The sequence below is a fragment of the Xiphophorus maculatus genome, chromosome 18 (assembly GCF_002775205.1).
Source record: "Xiphophorus maculatus strain JP 163 A chromosome 18, X_maculatus-5.0-male, whole genome shotgun sequence".
Lineage (NCBI taxonomy): Eukaryota > Metazoa > Chordata > Actinopteri > Cyprinodontiformes > Poeciliidae > Xiphophorus > Xiphophorus maculatus.
In genome coordinates this window covers 25,613,597-25,629,822 of record NC_036460.1, presented here as the reverse complement: position 1 = coordinate 25,629,822, position 16,226 = coordinate 25,613,597, and the positions used below count along the sequence as shown (strand labels likewise).

Genomic DNA, 16,226 nt, shown 5'->3' with positions numbered 1-16,226 from the left:
GATTAATCGGATAAAAAAAAACAACATTGGGGCATTCTGCAGATTTTCATTTAACCACTTAAATTTATTTTATACAATATTTAAATTACATTAAAATATAAAAAATAATTCTTTTTTTAAAACAAAAAATAAGAATTGTTTGGCCAAAAAAAAGTACCAACACAAAATTTCATGAGTGTTCGATTTTTTTATTTTTTATACAGAATTTGAAGCAGATGAAGCTAAAACTAAGCCACTTTAGTTCTGGATACAACAATCACGGACAAAGATTTTTTTAGTTTTAAATGCTACACCTACATTTCTAATGTATAAATTTGGTAATTACTGCTCTGAAATTTTATTATATATATTACAATATTCGCTGATTATTTCAATAATCAATTAATCACAATTGTTAAAGTAATAACTAAAACTTTTATTTTTAAATTGGTATAATTTTTACACAAACGATCATTCAGGTTTGTAAGAGAGAAAAGTCCAAAATGTGCAACAAGAAGGCTAAACGGTACCTCTGTTTGAAATGAATAAATAAATAGCGAGAGGTAAATGTATTTCCTACCTCGAGCAATTGCACGACGGTCTGTGAGTCGGTTCCACAAAATCCCAGAATCCGCTTCTGTCCGGCTCCTCCTCGCAGGTTCCGTTCGTCAAGGTTGTAAACTTCCTCCTGGTAATCGGAGCGGAGCCACATTTTCAGCAAAGTCAGGACAAAAAGAAAATAAATCAGCCGGGAAACGTTCGTTCCCTTTACAGAAAGGGATGGTAAAAAAACGTACTTGTTCCCTGCTCGGTTTATGTTGTACTCCTGCCACACGGTTTTCACCATCTGGCTGGAAAGCCTGCGAGGGATTTTTCCGCCGTGAAGAGTGTTGTTAGAGCTGTAGCAATCAGACCCTGAAGACATCTTCAGCCATCTCTGGGCAGGCTGATAGTCTAGTGGAAGGGGGGGAAAAAAGGGGGAAAAAATAAGAGCAACAACGTTAACCTGGAGAAATTTAGCTTAGAAAGAGCTTATAGACACGTTGCAAAAGCAAAAAGACCTTTAAAAAAACATTTTTAAAAAAAAAAGAAAAACTAACGCAGAAAAATCAAAGAACAAGTCAAAACCACTCATTTTCTTTTTTTTCCTTTGTCTTTGGCCACTATGCTATATAATGACCAGTATGATGTATAGTCAGTCAGTTGCTATGGCAACTGACTGACAACAGCTCCATTAGTGTGTCAGGATTCAACGCCAAAAAACACAGAAATATTTTCCACACAAACCGAACATTCAGTCCATTACAGTCTCATGTTTTCAGGTTTGATGTTTATTTTGCGATTACTATTAAGTGATTGTTTGAACAAATCGGTGGTTGATTAGATAATTTAAATATCTGCTCTACTGATGATCTGTCAGAGTTGATGTGTGGGTTGCCTTTTTATTCTTTAACTGAACCAAAACACACCAAATTCCACAGCACATCTACATGGTTAAGGTTGTCAAGGTCAAGCTAGCATTGCTTGCCTCTCCCTCGCCATTTTTTTTCCTTAATTAAAACTTCTTCCTGATCTTGTCATCTAGTTGTTATAGTGTTGACAATTAGTAGAAAAGCACTGTGTCCCTGTTTCCTTTATACATCACATGTTCATTTAAAACTTAGCGCGTTACGTTGACAACTTGACAGCTAAAACCCAATGCTAGTCATCGCCGCAGAGTAGCGTTTCTGCCCTCCAGTGCGATCGCGCACATGTGACGTCTGTAAGGTTGAGACGTGAGCCGAACCTGTGTGGGCTTCTTCTGGCGACGTGGGTGGAGTCAGAGTGACCGAGGACATGGCCGAGTCTCTGTGAGCCGCCTGACCCTGGTGAGCGCCGCTCTGCATTCCCGGAGTGTTGGCCGAGCCCTGAGGGACCACGGCGGGAAGGTCCGACAGGGGGAGCAGCACCAGGCAGGAGGGATACACCATCCTGACTCCGGCTGGAAGCAAGCACATTTACCCCTTTTTTTAAAAAAAAGAGAAAAACTTAAAAAACATACTGACATAAGGTGCTTGAATGGAATTATGTCGTCCATCAACATCATTTGATTTTCTTAAAGTCGTGTAAAAAAGTCCAAGTTTGAACAAATTTATTTCTTTCTTTTCAAACTTTTTTAGTCTTTACAAAAAATTAAGTCACTGTAAAAAGTTTTTCTGCGTCTTACCTGCTTGCAATCCTGCTGCCCATCGGCGCCTTATAAAATAATTCTAAAACCTTACCGACAAGGACCTCCACAGCAGCCAGGGAGTCATCCTCCCAGTCTGCATCCTCCATCTTGTCTTCCGGAACCTCCTTCAGATTGGGGCAGATGGGATAAAACTGCCTCCACTCCTCAATGAGCTTCTGCGTCGGGTGATCTGACATCTTGAAAGCTTGACTGGTGAGCGTCCCGTTCAGGCCGTACGGGCTGAGGATGACTGAGGGGTTGAAGATTCACAACACGTTTAAGATACCACGCTCCCTTCAAAATTTTCATTTTGACATGACATATTTCACTTCAGACTCAAATTTCTAGATGTTTCTAGAAATTTGAAACATCTAGAAGTTTTACAACATCCTGAATTTTTGTGTACAAAATATTGACTTAGTTGGGGTGTATTATTGCCAAAAATATCAAAATAACACAATTGATCTAATTCTCATTTAAGGAGGACATTAAGAGGTCATTTTGAAATAATTTTGAACATTTAAGCAGATTCTGCAATGAGGTAAACGGCCTACTTAAGTCAATATAAAACAATATTTAAGATTGAATTAAATTAATTGTGATTATATATTTTTAAACCGGTTGGAATATTTTTAAACAGGTAAACTTCAATAATTTCTTCTCAGAAACGATTACGAAAATCTACCTAAATTAAAAAACAAAACAAACTAGCAAAACTAATTTTATAAGTTGCAAATGTAGCATACTTCTGTTAAAAAAACAAAAAGTTTGTGATTTTGTTCGGCAAAGCAGGACTTTAATGCACTTTAAACTTTAGGCACTTTTAAAACCTTGAGAAACACTTAAAGCATTCAAAAGAGACTTTATGAACTTGCATAATGACCGTGTCTTAATGTCTTAACCACATGTAATAAGAGCAAAAAAAAAAAAAGAAAAACTGTTTTATTGATTTCTGTATGACATTTTTGTCAAACCTCATTGACAAATCAATTGACCAAAAAATGGGACCCTTAAAACTTTCAAGAATTCTGATTTCTATTTTTGAAAATAATGAAAAATAATAATAAAAAAAAAATTCATTACTACAGAATATTAAACTTGCGTTCCAAACATTTCCAGACTATGTGCAAAGCATGTGAATAAAGCATAAACTTTTGACTCTGCTCCCACCTTGCAGGGGGCTGGAGCTCTGCTGGGCGAGGCTGAGATGCTCCTCGCCAAGTCTCTGAAGAGGCTGATGTTGGGCGATCTCCACGCTCGTGCAGACATTGCTGTCGCCATGGACGAAGAAAGTGAAGGCGCAGGACAGATGCTCGCTGCAAAGCGAAACAAAGGAAAAGGAAACATTAACATTTAGAAATGTGAGCCAACAAATATGCAAAACATCAGTTCTCTGACCAAGGGACCAGAAGCTAAACATCTAATTGTCACTTATTTCATCGGGAAATTCTAATTTAAAATGTATAAAATGAAGGCTTCCTCGCTTGTTTTTGGACTGAATTAATGTTAATAATGTATTAATTGTCTAGAGATTGTAATTAAGAATTAATATTAATTACAATAGCCTCTGCAGGATGACTGGCAGGCCAAATAATTAACTACTCGTTTATTCTTTAAATAATTTCAAACTAAGACCTACTATTTTTGGTCTATAAAACTGTCAAACAGGTTAAAATTGAATAAAATTGGTTTAAAAAAAGTCAGGAACTATTATACAAGTACAAAAACATACAAAATCTTGCAAGGTATTTATCTCTTGGATTTAAAACTACAACTTCTATCAAAGAACATTTATAGGAGTTAGGGGGGGAAAAAATGCGAATTGGTCAATCTGGATCAGCAGGTCAGGCCTCAAGGAATAATGTCAAATAAAATAACTGTTTTGTTAATTTAAATGACTTAAATCTGTGTATAAACACCTTGATACTAAAAGGTAATGGGACCAACTTGTTCTCAATTCGAAGCCTGCATAACTCCCCACACTCGCTTAAATTATTCACCAAATCTTCCTGCAGAAATGAGCCAAAAATAAACATGGGAAGCGATTGTAAGCCTTAAATATTACATGTGTATTTCCTAACCGTCTAGAAATCTAGAAAATGCACCGAAATAGTATTTGTTGACACGGCTGCGGTAAAACCACAGTGCCCACTCAGCATTTTCCAAAGACTCGTGTGTTTACCAGCTAGAGAGGGCTGGCGACAGCGAGGCTAACACACAAACACACTTCTGTGAAAAGGAGCCGCTGCGTGTTTGTTGAAGAGTCGATGTAAGCGTGTTGTGATCGCTTTAAATAGGGAGGGGGGGGGGGAAGAAAAGAAAAGTAAAAGGCTCTTAAAGGTGATCACAAGTGAATGGTAAATCACACTCTCTTATACACAGCAGCTCTTTGAAATAGCTGCTGAAACGCATCCCTGAAATCAAAGAGAGCTGCCAGATGGAGCCGGAGCGACGGGCCGCGCTTCAAACACACGAGTCACATGAGCCCAGCCAAAACGGAGGGCTCAAATTAGCTCGTCAGGAAACTCTAGGGCTCCCCTGGCCCTTGTTTGAGAGCAGACACTAAATCTATTCTAGCACACTTACAGGAAAAAACAACACCACAAACACACACACACACACACACAAAAAACAAAAAAACCCAGCTCTGCATAACTATTTCAGTTCATCTAGTTGCTTATATGCTTTTTGGTTGCCTCAGGCTTTCATTTTTATGACAGAAGACTTTGATCAACATATTTGTTTGAGGATTTTGATGATGGCATTTGACAAAATGTAATGTTTATTGCTCGTTCAGTGACTGTATGATGTTTTTATGATGTAAACCACTTTGAACTGCTTGACGTTTGACCTTAGAAGGATCTCACATTCATATAGTGATATGTAAATTATCCAAAACCATTTTAGATTTATGAGAAAGCCAGTTGGAAATCTGTATCAAGTTAAACTAAGCCCAAATTCAGAAAATAAAATAAATCTAATCTTGACTTTCAAGACAAAATCTCTTATTAAATGCATCAATAAAGGAATAAAAATAAGCATATATAACAGTTGTTCACCTAAGAAACAACACATAAGACATTTGGGAGACAACAGACATTCAAGCTACTATTCTGACTTTTATGAAAGCTGTCAGGAAAAATCTGACCTCAGAAATCAAACAGAATCTCTTATTATTATTTTAGAGTTGGTGCTGTACACTCTCAAACTAAAAACTTAAAACTTGTTTGTATAAAAGCATAAAAAATTTCAGAACTAGAAACTCCTACTATCTTTTGTTTACAAATGCATCACCCAACACCAGGAACTTTGACACACATGCTTGGGTTTAATGCTTTGACACATTAATGGCTTTCTGGTAATTTCCTAATCCTGAGTTGGATTTAAAACTAATACCTCTATGCAACACTTTTTCTTCTTAGGTCTTTTAGTCACTTGAACAAGGAAAAAAAAAACATAATCAGAATCCAGTCAAAAATTGCAATTAGTAAGCCATGAACAAACCTGAAAATCAGTATTGGCCAAATAAAAGCTATGTGGTGTACCTCAAAAGCCAGCAAAAAAAAGCCTATTGGGTGGCACTATATACTGCATTTCTCCTTTAATTTGACCACAAAAAAAGGAGAAAATCATTCTAACGCTAGAAAATTCCACAACTTAAGAAAAAGTTACATATTTCCCTAAAATACAGCTGCTAAAATGCATATTAGTATTAACCGAAAGATGCAGGGGAGCCGCAGACAGCTGGGAATCTCTCCTCGTATTTGACTAAGACATGCAGTTTTGTGTTAATCTTTGCCGTTTTTGAAAGGTAACATCTCATAACTAGAAACCAATATTCTAATAATAGCCATACCAGTTTCAGCAGCACGTCTCCAGCTGAATCCCAAAAGAGAATTTGTAATCATTAAAAGGATGTGAAAGGCCACCGACTGTTGAGCCAACTTTCAACCACAACTTTCACAACATCTGCTAAGAAAAACTTCCCTCTGCAGTACCCATAAACACTCATCTCTTTCTGACACATGTATGAGAAACTTAACAGTCTTAAGAAAAAAAACGAAACTTTTCTGTTACAAAAAGAAACATTAGCAGAGTCTTGCATGCTGAAAATCTGAAATAATACCCAAACAGAGAACGTAGACTAAAATTTGGCACGACTGCAAAAACACAACTGCAGTTGCCAAGCTTCTGCCTCACAAAGCACCTCAAACCCCCACTGAGCTCCTTCAGACTAGCCAGCAGCAATTAAAAAGGGTTAATAGAGGAGCAATGTTGTGGTGACTTCCTTACAGAAAGACCAGGAGTTCTTTTAAGAAATATTTGATATACGCAACATTTTTATAAAAGCTGAAGTTTACATAGTTACTTTATTGTACAATAAAATGTTACCATGTGCCTGAAACGCACATAACACTGCCCCTTTAAAATCTTTTTAATTTTAACGTGAAATGTCTCACGCCAGTGAAAAGGACCTTCACAGAGAAACTATGTTAAAATCAAACTCTTAAAACATATTTGACCTCTAACCCTTTTGAGTTGTTCCTTTTGAATAAAACCTGCACTTAAAAAAAAACAACCTTCACATGCTTTTTTTTTTCTTAACCCAACACTCAAATGTGCTTTAAGTTAGAATTAAAAATGACTTTTGCCAGAGACATTTTTCATAAAGCAGAATTCGACTCATCTGTGCTCTTAGCACCTTTTATTTTTTTTTAACCACTGCCGGATTTGATTGATGCCCACCTCTTATTGATGATCTTCTCCTCCTTTTGGTATGGCTTGACGAACCACTTGCCGATGCGAACGAAGCCGCGGTTCATGAGGCAGCGCTCCAGCAGGTTGTGAATGGCTTTGAAGAGGAGCGTCCGGCACTCGTAGGACAGGCCGCTCTCCCACTCGCCATTCTCCTCGCCTGAAACAAGACACAGGCATTAAGTCATGAGTCCAACAAAGTGCCTAATGTTAAACGTAAACAGGAACGTATGTCAGAAACTTGCCAACATTATTCGGTTTCCAAACTAAATGGGACCACTAAGGCGATTTAATTTATGAAATAGTTTGGTAATGTGCCAAGAAAACAGCTGTGAATCAGAAATTGATTATTTTCAGCTGGACTTGCTTTGGCCGGAGAGCGTTTGCTCTGAAACTCAAAAATCTGATCAGTCCAACAGTGAACACACAGGACCTAAGTGCCACTAGGTCTCACTGGCTGCAGCACTCTTTGGTGTAGAAGTTGTTACAGTGCGAAGAAGACTCAAAGTGAGCTATTTTCAGTTTCTGAGAGGTTTTTCACAAAGTCACAAAAGGTGTGAAAGGTTACTTAAAATGGAAACTGAAGGCCCATTTCCTCAGGCTGCCACAACAGAAAGTCAGACTTAAGCAGGTGTCAGTCATTTAACTGCTTTGCTGTCTGTACTTTTACATTTACCAAAGGAAACCGCCAGCCACCTCATGTCAATTCGTACCAATTTCAGGGACATGATCTCAAAATTACAAAACAGTAAACTGGACTACACTTCTAAAGCTAAATATCATACAACAATGTTTGTCTGTTTTATCCTTTTGAGCATCTAGGAACCTCTCTTAATGTAATTGCCTCCTTATGAGAGAAAAGATCCCACTGACTCTACATACACATGTATTTTAAGTGCTATATTCAAATTGACCTCTCCTTAATAGCACAAACATTTATTTTTTAATAACTGTATGCAAGTTTAGACAGACAGGGCTCCGTTGTGTGATGCTGCTTTTTCTTTAAATATAAATATTCATCATTTATGACAGGAAATCAGAAAAAAAAGTAATGAATGGTGTTAATTATAGAAAACTAATTTTGAGATTAGAAAACAGACTACAAACCTTTGATCTGAGCATGTCTATTTTTTGTATTTAAATTTTTAGTAAGATTGAAACACATCCATGTCTATAGAAAGAAAAAAAAGTCTTACTAGTCTTTCAGTAGGCATCAGTTATTCTTTCAAAGATAAGTTAAGCATTACTGCTGTTTCAGAAGCTTAGCTGAGATTTCTCAAAAAAAAAAAAAACTCACACTGTATGTGCAATGGCTAAACTCTGTTGTCTTGTAGTGAGACCTGATCCAGTCCAAAACTTCTCTTTTAAAGGACCAGGGCTTTCGTAAATTCTCAGATCTTTTATTATCAATAAGCTCCTGACGCAGTTTATAATGAAACAGCTTGAGTGTCAAACACTCAACGTGTTTAAACATGAGCAAGGCTCTCACAAATTGTAGAATTTTTCCTGCAAGTACTAGCACAGCAGCTCTACCGAGAGCAATTTCCAAGATCAATCATTTGCAAATATTAGTCCTGAGCAAAAAATTTAATAAACACGCACAAATTAGGGCAGATGACGGGCCGCACAATAAGTCACTGCAAAAAGTTAAATTCTGTGACAAAAAAAAAAAGACACCCAATGAAGATCAGCACTTCCTCTGCTGGCACTCAAACACAAACAGCCGTCTGCAGTTATGACAGTAATGAGAGCTGTCGTCGTTTCCGTGGTGACGCCTGCAAGCACGAGCTCTGCAAGTCAACAAGTTTGATTAATGACAAGAGTCCCTGAGGGCGACGCGGTAATGCCAAGGAGAGGTAGTGCGATTCCCTCAGAAAGAGGGAAATGGCTCGACATGAACCAACCACTGCGCCGTCAAAGATTTAAGTCATGTACGGGAACTAAGAGAAAAAAAAAAAGCACAACAAACTTGTTGCAGCACTACTACGGAAAGGCATGCAGTGGAATGCATATCTCATTAATGGTGCCAGCCACTTTGATAACATCAAGACAGTAAGAGAAGTCAAATACTCAAGCGCCTACATTTCGTGCTGGAAAACAAGAAGAGGAAGTCCGTCTCCGTATGCAAGAAAAATAAATAAATACCAGACGATATCAATGGGCTGAGTAGCGCTGTCATGGTAACATTTCACTTGTGGTTTTGTCCATACCAATGCACAAGAATTTTGTGGGACATACTGGAAATGAGATGCATGCCAACATTTTAATGTAAATAATATGACGCTTTGTGAAAAAAAGTTTTAAGAAGAAAGAAATGTGTCGCTTCACTTGCTGTTTTACAGTATAGGATTGCGCATTTAAGTTGAATTTTCATGAGTTTATGTAATGAAGGCAAAAACATTTAAATAAAAAAAAAAAAACAATAAATAAAAATTGCCCTTTGCCAGATGATAAATTGTCCCACAAAATACAGCGATAATATTGTTATTAAGGCAATTTACATGTAATATACGGATAATAGTATAATAATTCAAGTTCAGCCTCTCAAAAGACTAAAACTTTGTCAAGAACACTTAACACTGGAAGGTCTTAAATATCCAAAATAAATCACAGCCTAAAACAATAATTCAGATTGATTCTCCTAGTTTTTATGACTTTTTTTTACTGGCTGTAACATTAATTGCCCTTTGGGACTCGAATAGACCTGAACCCAAAACGAAAATAAAAACCTCACACAGCCAAAACCACAAATAAAATGGACTATGAGGCCTCTGTAAACAAAATTTAACTTAAAAAGATATCAGAGTAAAACTTATTGAGCTCATTTAATTTATTATGGGATTAATAGATTAACTGATAATTACGATAGGCTAATGTATCCCTTAACAATGAGTGGGTCAACCAGGAAAAGTGATGAATGCAAGAGTTGCTGTGATTTGACCACAAAAATATGTCAATATTTTTAGCCGACACATAAATTTTATGATCTCAGCTTTTTATTTTCCTTAAAAAAATGGGCACAAAAGTTACTGCAGTTTACCTCTAGGCTACTGTGTGTGTGTGTGTGTGTGTGTGTGTGTCATGTTCTTTCCCTACAGTCTAGAGAAGTAAATACGCACTTGTCCCTTTAAGTCAGTCAGGAGTTTGGCTCCGGTCATTGGACGGCTCAGCCTGAGCTACGGTTTCAAAACAAACTGGGACTGAACATCTGATAACTGCATAATAAAAAGTTCTTCTAAGGTCAGAGTGGTCTAAAGTACAGACATGCTTCTAGTTAGGCAGTGGTAATGTAGATTTGGATGGTTTGTAAGGTTTTGTTAGTAGCACAACTTTAAGAAGCTGCAGAAATAAATTTCGGCCCTACCTAAAACTTGGGATATTTCTTTCTGTTTTTTTTTTACTTAAATATATATATATATATCTATATTTCAAGTTTTGGGTTATTTGAAGTCTGCTGCACCACTTGTTTGTCTGCTTTTGCTTTTCTCGCAACTTCAACTATTTAGATGCATGGCTGTGCCTGCATATTTTAGGGTGTTTTCACACCTGATGGTCTGGTGTACTCGATTTGATTAGGGACCAAAGTTGCAACATTTGTGACATTTTTCAGCTGCTGTGGTTCCCTTTCACACTCTGTATGAAACAAACCAAGCCGTTTGAAAAATCTCTGTTTCCCTCCCTCACTTGCGAGGGCGCTGTACTGACAACCAGCGAAGGAAAACACACAAAACCCTCTGAAGAAGACACAGGGCGCACCTTCGCTCTTCCCAAAACGTAAGCAAATTTAAGCGGTTGCAGGATTTCTCTTTTTGTTGGTAGAAGACCACAAGCCATTTCTCCCGCTAGCGTTAGACTTGCTCGTTTGTTTTGGTTCCATTTACCCAGAATGCAACGTGCTAAAGTCATCTTCCTGCTTTTGGAGTCGTCTCCGGCCCTTTTGGTATTCACATTCATACAGTACCAGAGTTCACTTCAAGAGAACAGATAGCTTGGTTTGTAAGCAGGGCAGAGTTTGTTTTTTTGGTCTGCAAAAAAGTTGGACATTCACACCTCCCTAAATGAACCAGACTTTCTAGCCAAACAATGCAGACTAAACAGGACTGGTGTGAATGCAGTCTTAATGTAAAGCACTTGCACTTCATCTTTTATTAATCACATTGGTTTGTATGAATGATGTGATTAAACTAAAACAAATTTGTAACTAACATATCTAGTTAATACTAGTCATCTTAGTCATTATGTTTTAACCAATGCAATGCAAACTTTCTTTTTCCATCTGGAGCTTCACTCTGAACTAAACGCTAATTTTGTTCATTTTATTATTGTGTGGGAGTCAAAAAGATTATATGGGAAAATTATGGGAAAAAGTTACAAATTTTTAGGCCGAAAAATTGTGGTTTGAAACATTCCATGCAAGCAAAACTAAGTAAAAGAGCGTTAAGCATTTGCTGGCAATGCTAGGTCTGCACTCCTCATCAGCTGGCTGAAAGAAAGCTACTTCACTGGCGACTGGAAATGGTATACAAACCAAGACAGATTTCCTCAGCTGGATACAAACGATTCCCTTGCTTACAAGAAAGACAAATTTTGCTGTTTGGAAATGTTTCTTAGCATATAAAGAACACAGATAGCCATGGTGTGGACTCTAAAGGAGCTCCATCCATAACTCTTTATTAACCAAAGCAATTTTAAACGTACAGGCTTATGAGTGACTGCAAGTGGACAACCTCAGCAGACAGCCTGACTAATTGACCAGTTAAAATCAAGTTTGCTTTACTGCCGATTACACAACGGCACATATTTTAGTTTCAAATAACTCCACAAACGCAACAGTATTTAAAAATTTTTTCTATAGAATAACGCCTTCTGCATTTAAATGACCCCATCATGTAGTGCGACCAAAGGGGGGGGATAAGCGACCCAAATCCCGCTGAAAACATGCAAATGGATGCATTTCACTTACTCGAGAGCTCATTGTGGATAAGCTCAGCGAAACTGGGGTCATCCCCCCACCAGAAGAGCCAGAGCTCCCTGCGACCGGGGGTGTGGTGCCTCCTCCACACACTCAGCACATCCGCTGCCAGGCATCGGCTGAAGCTGCACAGGATGGGGTCCTCCTCGGTCACCGGGAAAAGGATGGGCGACGAAGTGGGCCCCTGCCACACGAAACGCCGCCACTTTATGCCCGTCAAGTCAGCCTGAGAGAGGAGGAAGAGGCAAACAAAGTGAGGATTTTAACAGAGTTTGGAGGCAACTGTCAGTTGTTTACTGCATGGCTACGCATGAGCGCATTTCCCTTTACAGTAAGCTGAAGGCAGGTGCATATATATATATAGTTTTTTATTTTATTTTACACAATAAAAATGACAAAAGGAAGAGAATTGCTGACAATATTTAAGACAACACCAACAAGCCTCAAGACATAACTTTCTCACTGCTTTATAATAAAGAGCTGGTTTATGAGTGCAATTTAAGACAGTAATTGACCAATGTGAGCCAAGTGTAGGATTATAAAAAAAAAAGAATAAGAAAAAAAACATAGGGAGTTTAAGGTAATTCGCCTGTTGACCCGACCTGTTACAGTAGCTAGCGCTGAAAATTCTTGTAACAACTGCATTGTAAACACAGCTCGACTCCGCACTCATAAACAACTCTTTTATATAAAACTGCGATGCAACATGGACTCCTCCGTGTTATGAAAGTTCGCCAGGTCACGGTTTTCAAGTTACAGGCCCAGTAATTCCCTCACGCCAATCTGCAACTGACGTTACAAAGCTTGTTGCCTTATTAGCCAAAATGGCTTTCTGGCCTCTCAGGAACACAGCAGCTAGCGCTAGCAGCTAGGAGACTTACTAGGCAGAAGATGTTGGAGTGGCAGTCCTCCAAACTGGCCCCGTTAGGTACAAAGCAAGAACTCATCCTTTCACACCGTGACGGCAACGTTAAAGTCCATTGTTTCAATCGCCTTTCGGGGCAGGAGCCGATAGGTGTAAAACTCGGGTGTCGAAGCGACGCTTGAAACGCTCAGCAACTTCTAACCGGCGCTAGCCGCCGCTAGCCTGGCGGCTAAGCTAACGTTAGACAGGCAGCCAGGGAGCGACAACTGTAGGCTTGTAGCAATTTGATTCATCAATCCTATTTGAAATGTATTGTCTGATCCGGTTAGGCGCAAGCCCACAATACCGAAGGATCAGCCAGACAACGTTGACGCAACCACAACATTACAAGCGTTAAAATCCAACGTGAGAAAAGTTAAATGCGAAAGAAGAAAAATGAGCTAGGAAAACTTCATCACAAAAGCTTGGCCCCTGGTATGCTAATGCTAATGTCAGCTAGAAACAATTTCAAAGCAAAGGAACTCTCCCCTCCCCCTGATCTCAGCTAGCCTATGCTAACACCCGAGCTAACATACCAGAGCCTCAATAAAACAATGAGCTACACCGCTCCCATGTACACTAAAAGCACCACGTCGCTCCGTCATTATACGACTGAACCTAAAACAGATTAAACGCCACAATCTCCGAGACTACTCGTCGGCTGCTCTTGTCTGCCTGGATCCATGGCTCCGGCAGATTTCCATTATTTCACTACATGGATTGAATTCTTTTAATGGCGGCCAGGAGGACAACTCTGCCTCTCAGCTCCCATTGGCCAAAATGTGTTGATGGGGGGCGTCATCAGGCTTCAAGAAGCTCCATGACTTCACAGTTTACAAGATGAGAGCTCCGGAGCGTCTGTCATAGCGGCTAGATGCACCGTTTGTAATGCTGAACAACAAAAAGGTCATTAAGCTGTTTTGTCATCCTGAGAGTTTGGGTACATTGCGGAGGAGTTCATGTCTGACAGAAGACCGGATGTTCTGTGACTTCTGCATCAAGCAGAAGAAGAATTAGTGGATCGATACATTTTCTAAATTAGCAGACCACTTTTCAAAAACTTTCAAAAACTGCATGTTTTGCTTTTTTTTTGGCATATTTCACATAGCAAAAAGTTGTTGAACTATTTCCAGATTCATTACTGTGAAATAGCAATTATTTTTCTGACAGTTACACGTTATGTTAAGGTTCCAAATGTGTAAGAGGAAAATATAATTTTTTTAATTCATTTTGGTAATTAGAATTATTTTCACGAGGTTAAATTCTCTTGACTAAATGTTCAACTTTATTGTGCTTTATAAATATTTAGAAACATGCAAAGACCCTATTTCCAAAAGGCAAGTAAAACTGTAAATAATGTATGTATCTTGTGTTGCAAGATACAAGATACATTACCTGTGATTCCTCAGATGTATTTAGCATAATTCACAATGCACATTTTTGTTTATAAATAGATATAAAGATATCCTGTGGTTAATAATGAAACAAATGATTAGAAGAACAAATCTTATTATTTAATGTGAATGCAGAAAATGATATACATAATGCAAACACTAATGGTAATTTATAAAGTCATTAACAAATTGAATATTGCTTTCCTCCAAACAAAACATTTTTCTTTATTTACTTCATCCTTGACTTTGATTCATATGTGTATTGTTATAATTAATGTATAGCACATGACCTAAATATTGAGCAAATAGTGAGAACTAAAAACAAACTCTCAGAATTTAATTAATTAAAATTAAATCCACATTAAAATTTTTGCTTCTCTGCAGAAACTTTCTCAGCCACAACACTTTACATTCACTAAATTGAGGTAACCATTTGTAACGCAACCTATGTAAATATATATCTACAGTTCCCTGTTAAACACCACAATGAGACTTGCAGCAAATTGAATACACATTTTGTGTCTAATCAAAATGTTCACGTAGAAATTTTGGTCGCATTGTAACTATTATTGAACATTATATTTACAAACTAAAATGCTATATAAAAACAAAAATAAAACCAATAGCTAGCCTTCAATACATCCCAAAATTATTTTCTAAAATGGTCAATCAGAGCAAACTGTCAAATTGTAAAAAAATATCTTTATGCTTAAATTCTGCCCTGTTTGACTTTCTTTAGGTTTCTTTTCTAAAAAAAAAAAAAAATCCCAAGAAAAACCCGTGTGCTTATTTGTTGAATCATTTAAATTTTAACTCACCATTTTAATGTTCCATACACTCATTTTCAGACAACAATGTAACAAAAACATGATGCATGAAACTGTTTTGTTTACTAGGAGTGTAAAATGTAAGAGTAGCTTTTTCTCTGAATGGGGTTCTACAGTCCCTTCAGTTGACAAAATTAGATTTTTTTTTTCAGTGGGAGGGAGCGAGGCAACGCAACAATAGATTTTTGTCACTTGCAGATTCAATATCGATCTCAGTGACATTCAGTGTATTCTGCACCCTTAGAGAAATGCAGATGATTCACAGATGATGACTGTAACAAACATAAAAATCAAAACTGTGATGCGTAATTGAGAGACGTTGGTAATCTGGGTCAAACTTGTCAGACAATCATAGTGCTATGCTATGAGTACAAAATTTGCAGCCTTGTTGCAAGATGGCAACATTTGACCAAATCTTGTGTTGAAAGTTAACTAAATACAACACCAACTCTCCATAATCACAAAGTTTTACTAAGTATTCTTGTGCAAATGTCTTGGTACTCCTGCAATAAGACAAAACTAACTTCCAAGTAACTTTTAAGCAAGATATAGGATATAGATAATAGGTTAGTTTTATCTTATTTCAAGGTTATGAAGATGTTTGCACTAGAAACTAGACAAATATACTTGTAAGATTTTGTGATTTTTGCAACGAAGCCCAATCATGTTTAGTGGGAGGCTTAGCAGAAACATAATAATATTTGGCAACATCAGTTACCAGTTGTTGAAGATATTGAATGAGGTACTGATTTTAAGCTGGAAAGAGTCTGCAACTGATCATGGTCTAGTGACCTGTAATTTTACCAAAATGTTTCTGCTGATTAGAAGTAATATTAAAATTTTCGCATGGCCTAATCTGTCCCTGAACTGAATCTGACAGAATTTGTGGAGGGAGCTAAACTTCTGGGTAATACCAAAGAGCCCTTACCACCTCGAAGACTTGGAGTTTGTGTTCACGAAATCATCAAAAGAGTCGTTGAAAACTGCATAAATCTGGTCGCCAATTTGAAAAAGAGTTTGACTTCCACAATCCCTCTAGAGATTTTTCCAGGTATAAATGTTGTTTGATATGTCATTTTAAAATAAAATGTTATTATAAAACCTTTAACTTTTGAGAGACTCAAACTAGGAACAAATATCTTGGTTCAATTAAATATAATAAACAAATCATTTTTAATTGTGTACA

The 16,226-nt window shown here is 37.6% G+C and overlaps 1 protein-coding gene across 2 annotated transcripts in view; it reads right to left on the bottom strand.

Annotated features, from left to right (window-relative positions):
- The window catches only part of LOC102224827 (mediator of RNA polymerase II transcription subunit 13-like), a 29,371-nt gene extending 15,790 nt beyond the window's left edge, over positions 1-13,581 (bottom strand). The window contains exons 1-8 of one of the 2 annotated variants that reach the window (XM_023351078.1): positions 12,797-13,581; positions 11,907-12,141; positions 6,935-7,103; positions 3,359-3,504; positions 2,241-2,438; positions 1,766-1,960; positions 777-933; positions 560-667 (exon numbers count right to left, since the gene is read on the bottom strand). In XM_023351078.1, coding sequence (XP_023206846.1) covers positions 560-667; positions 777-933; positions 1,766-1,960; positions 2,241-2,438; positions 3,359-3,504; positions 6,935-7,103; positions 11,907-12,141; positions 12,797-12,862 — 1,274 coding nt within the window. In that variant the 5' untranslated portion in view covers positions 12,863-13,581. The remainder of the gene's footprint in view (positions 1-559; positions 668-776; positions 934-1,765; positions 1,961-2,240; positions 2,439-3,358; positions 3,505-6,934; positions 7,104-11,906; positions 12,142-12,796) is intronic. The other variant, XM_023351077.1, reaches the window with a different exon arrangement.
- Between the last annotated feature and the right edge of the window lie 2,645 nt (positions 13,582-16,226).